The 2,203-nt window shown below is 38.7% G+C and overlaps 1 protein-coding gene across 1 annotated transcript in view; it reads right to left on the reverse strand.

Moving 5' to 3' along the window:
- fnbp1l (formin binding protein 1-like) overlaps window positions 1–2,203 on the reverse strand; it is a gene marked incomplete at its 5' end in the record, with an annotated part of 53,661 nt that overhangs the window by 22,010 nt on the left and 29,448 nt on the right. Inside the window, 1 exon segment of the mRNA XM_014027084.1 lies at window positions 1,001–1,051. Within this exon segment, the coding sequence (XP_013882538.1) occupies window positions 1,001–1,051 (51 nt within the window).

Raw genomic sequence — 2,203 nt, forward strand, 5'->3', positions numbered from 1 at the left:
GTGTGAATGTGTGTGTGCATGGGTGAATATCTGCAGTGTAAAGCGCTTTGAGTGTCCCTGATGGATAGAAAGGCGCTATACAGTCCTGTTACCATTTACCATATTTGAGTAGGGGGTTCCATCTAAAAAAAAGGGAGTGTTTGAACATACAAAAATGCTTACAAGTCAAAAACTATTCAACATAGGAGTTTCAGGTTTTTCTCTTTTTTTGTTGTTTAGCTCTGATGAAGGGCTGTCCATCGAGCCCATCAATGAGCCAACTCCCCAGACTCCCACTCAAAACAATAAATCTGTTCTGGTGACTGGTGCTTTGCATCTTTTTTTTGAATTAATTTTTTTGGGGAGTGTTGGGGTCATATATGCTCCCGCTATGCAGTATCTAATTTTGTTTACAGTTTGCACCCAGTATGTAAGCTTTAGGCCGGGTACACACTGGACACAGTTTGAGCAGCTGAAGCAGCAGTTTACACGCAAAGTATATGGTGGACGTGTGTTTAACTGGGCTCGAGACAAAAAAAATAGTTTGTCAGTTCGCAGCTCCTGGAGTGAACTCACCAAACAGACCGCCTCTAAATTATCTGGTGAATTATCTCATGAGCACAACGTTCACTTGCTTTCAGTAAATAAAGCAAAGCCATTTTCTTTGTTTCATCTTTATTTCATCCGCCATTAAGACAGACCGGAAAAAAACAAGACGCTCCTCCCATTCAGACGTACGTCTAGTCTGCGGCCCGGTCTGAACGTAGTGTGTCCAACTTGAGGCGTTGGGCRCATTTTTGCTGCTCAAAACGTGTTTGGTGTGAACCCGGCATTATGCACACGCTCCCTGTCTTGTTTCCTGTTTTGGTGCATTTACAGCATTACAGCCTTAAAAAGATTGTTTTTGTGTTTCTGTATGAATAAGGTCCAAGTCTTTCAAACAGCCTGTCAGAAATTAGTCATTAAGAGTAAAATGTATCACAAGATTAMAAAGCAGAATAATTAACTTCAGGTTACTCACCTTGGCTCTTCTTCTTTGGAACGTTTTGGACAGTATTTCTTCACGAGGTTTCTAGATGAGAAGAAAGCTGATTTAATCAACATTTTGATGTGTAACGATTGCACTTGACAAACTGTTAACTGTGTGTTCTATGACTTTGTAATTTTCATGTTTTTATAGAGTGAAGCACTTTGAACTGCCTTGTTGCTGAAATTTGCCATACAAATAAATTTGACTGATTGATTTAGAGGCTCAGACATCTGATATTTTAATCCTAATAGAGAGATAGACGCTCACTCAGAGCCACTACACAAAGAAAGGAACGGAGCGTATTATTAAAGATGAATCAAAGATYGAAACATCAAAGCCTGTTTGCTCCCTCAGGCTCAGAGAAAACRGAGTCCAGTAATGAGCTGAATGAATTCAGCTGAGAGCAGGTGAATCTGTTATCAGTCAAAGTCTCTGTCTGATTTATTCCACACAGACACATCAGTATTTTTGTTCCTAAACTTCGAGCGCTTCATGTGTGCGTTTGTTATGTTTTCAGTGGAGATTATCTCTTGTGATAATAATTCTCCACAGGGAACAAACTGGTTTTTAAATGAGGTTTACTGGGTTTGTGCTTCTTTTAGCTGTGAAGTAGCTGCAGCAATAGAATAAATAATAAATAATCACATTGATATTCATCTCACTCACTTCAATACATTAAGATTTGCACTGCAGATGACTGTCTTAAATCTGCATTTGAACATTTTTACGAGACATTTTTAACATCCAATAAATGAGCTGAGTTCATACTTGTTAAAATGTTTATTTTACCTGCTGAAAGAGCTTTATAACCTATATTAGAAGCAATGAGAACAAGATGATTTAATTGATGTAAAAACCATAATTACTAATGCTGCCAGGTGCAAAAGTAGCCAAACCACATCAGGGTATAATGCCTTAAACAGCTACTCAGTGACGTATGGTATGTTTTTTACAAGCTACATTTTTGAATTTGTGGGACTGTTTCATTGAGGATTTATGTGCAGTTTTTTCCATGCAAAATATTAATAAATATTTAGATGAGAGTAAATTCTGGCAGAGTTTGCATCAAATAATCTTGCAGAAAATGTTTTTAGAATAATGTCTTGTAAATCTGTTCCCTGTTGGCTTCATCGGAACGAGATCTGCAGCTCTCGCTGGAGCGGTTCGCGGCCGAGTGCGAAGCGGCCGGGATGA

The sequence above is a fragment of the Austrofundulus limnaeus genome, unplaced genomic scaffold (assembly GCF_001266775.1).
Source record: "Austrofundulus limnaeus strain Quisiro unplaced genomic scaffold, Austrofundulus_limnaeus-1.0 Scaffold614, whole genome shotgun sequence".
Classification (NCBI taxonomy): domain Eukaryota; kingdom Metazoa; phylum Chordata; class Actinopteri; order Cyprinodontiformes; family Rivulidae; genus Austrofundulus; species Austrofundulus limnaeus.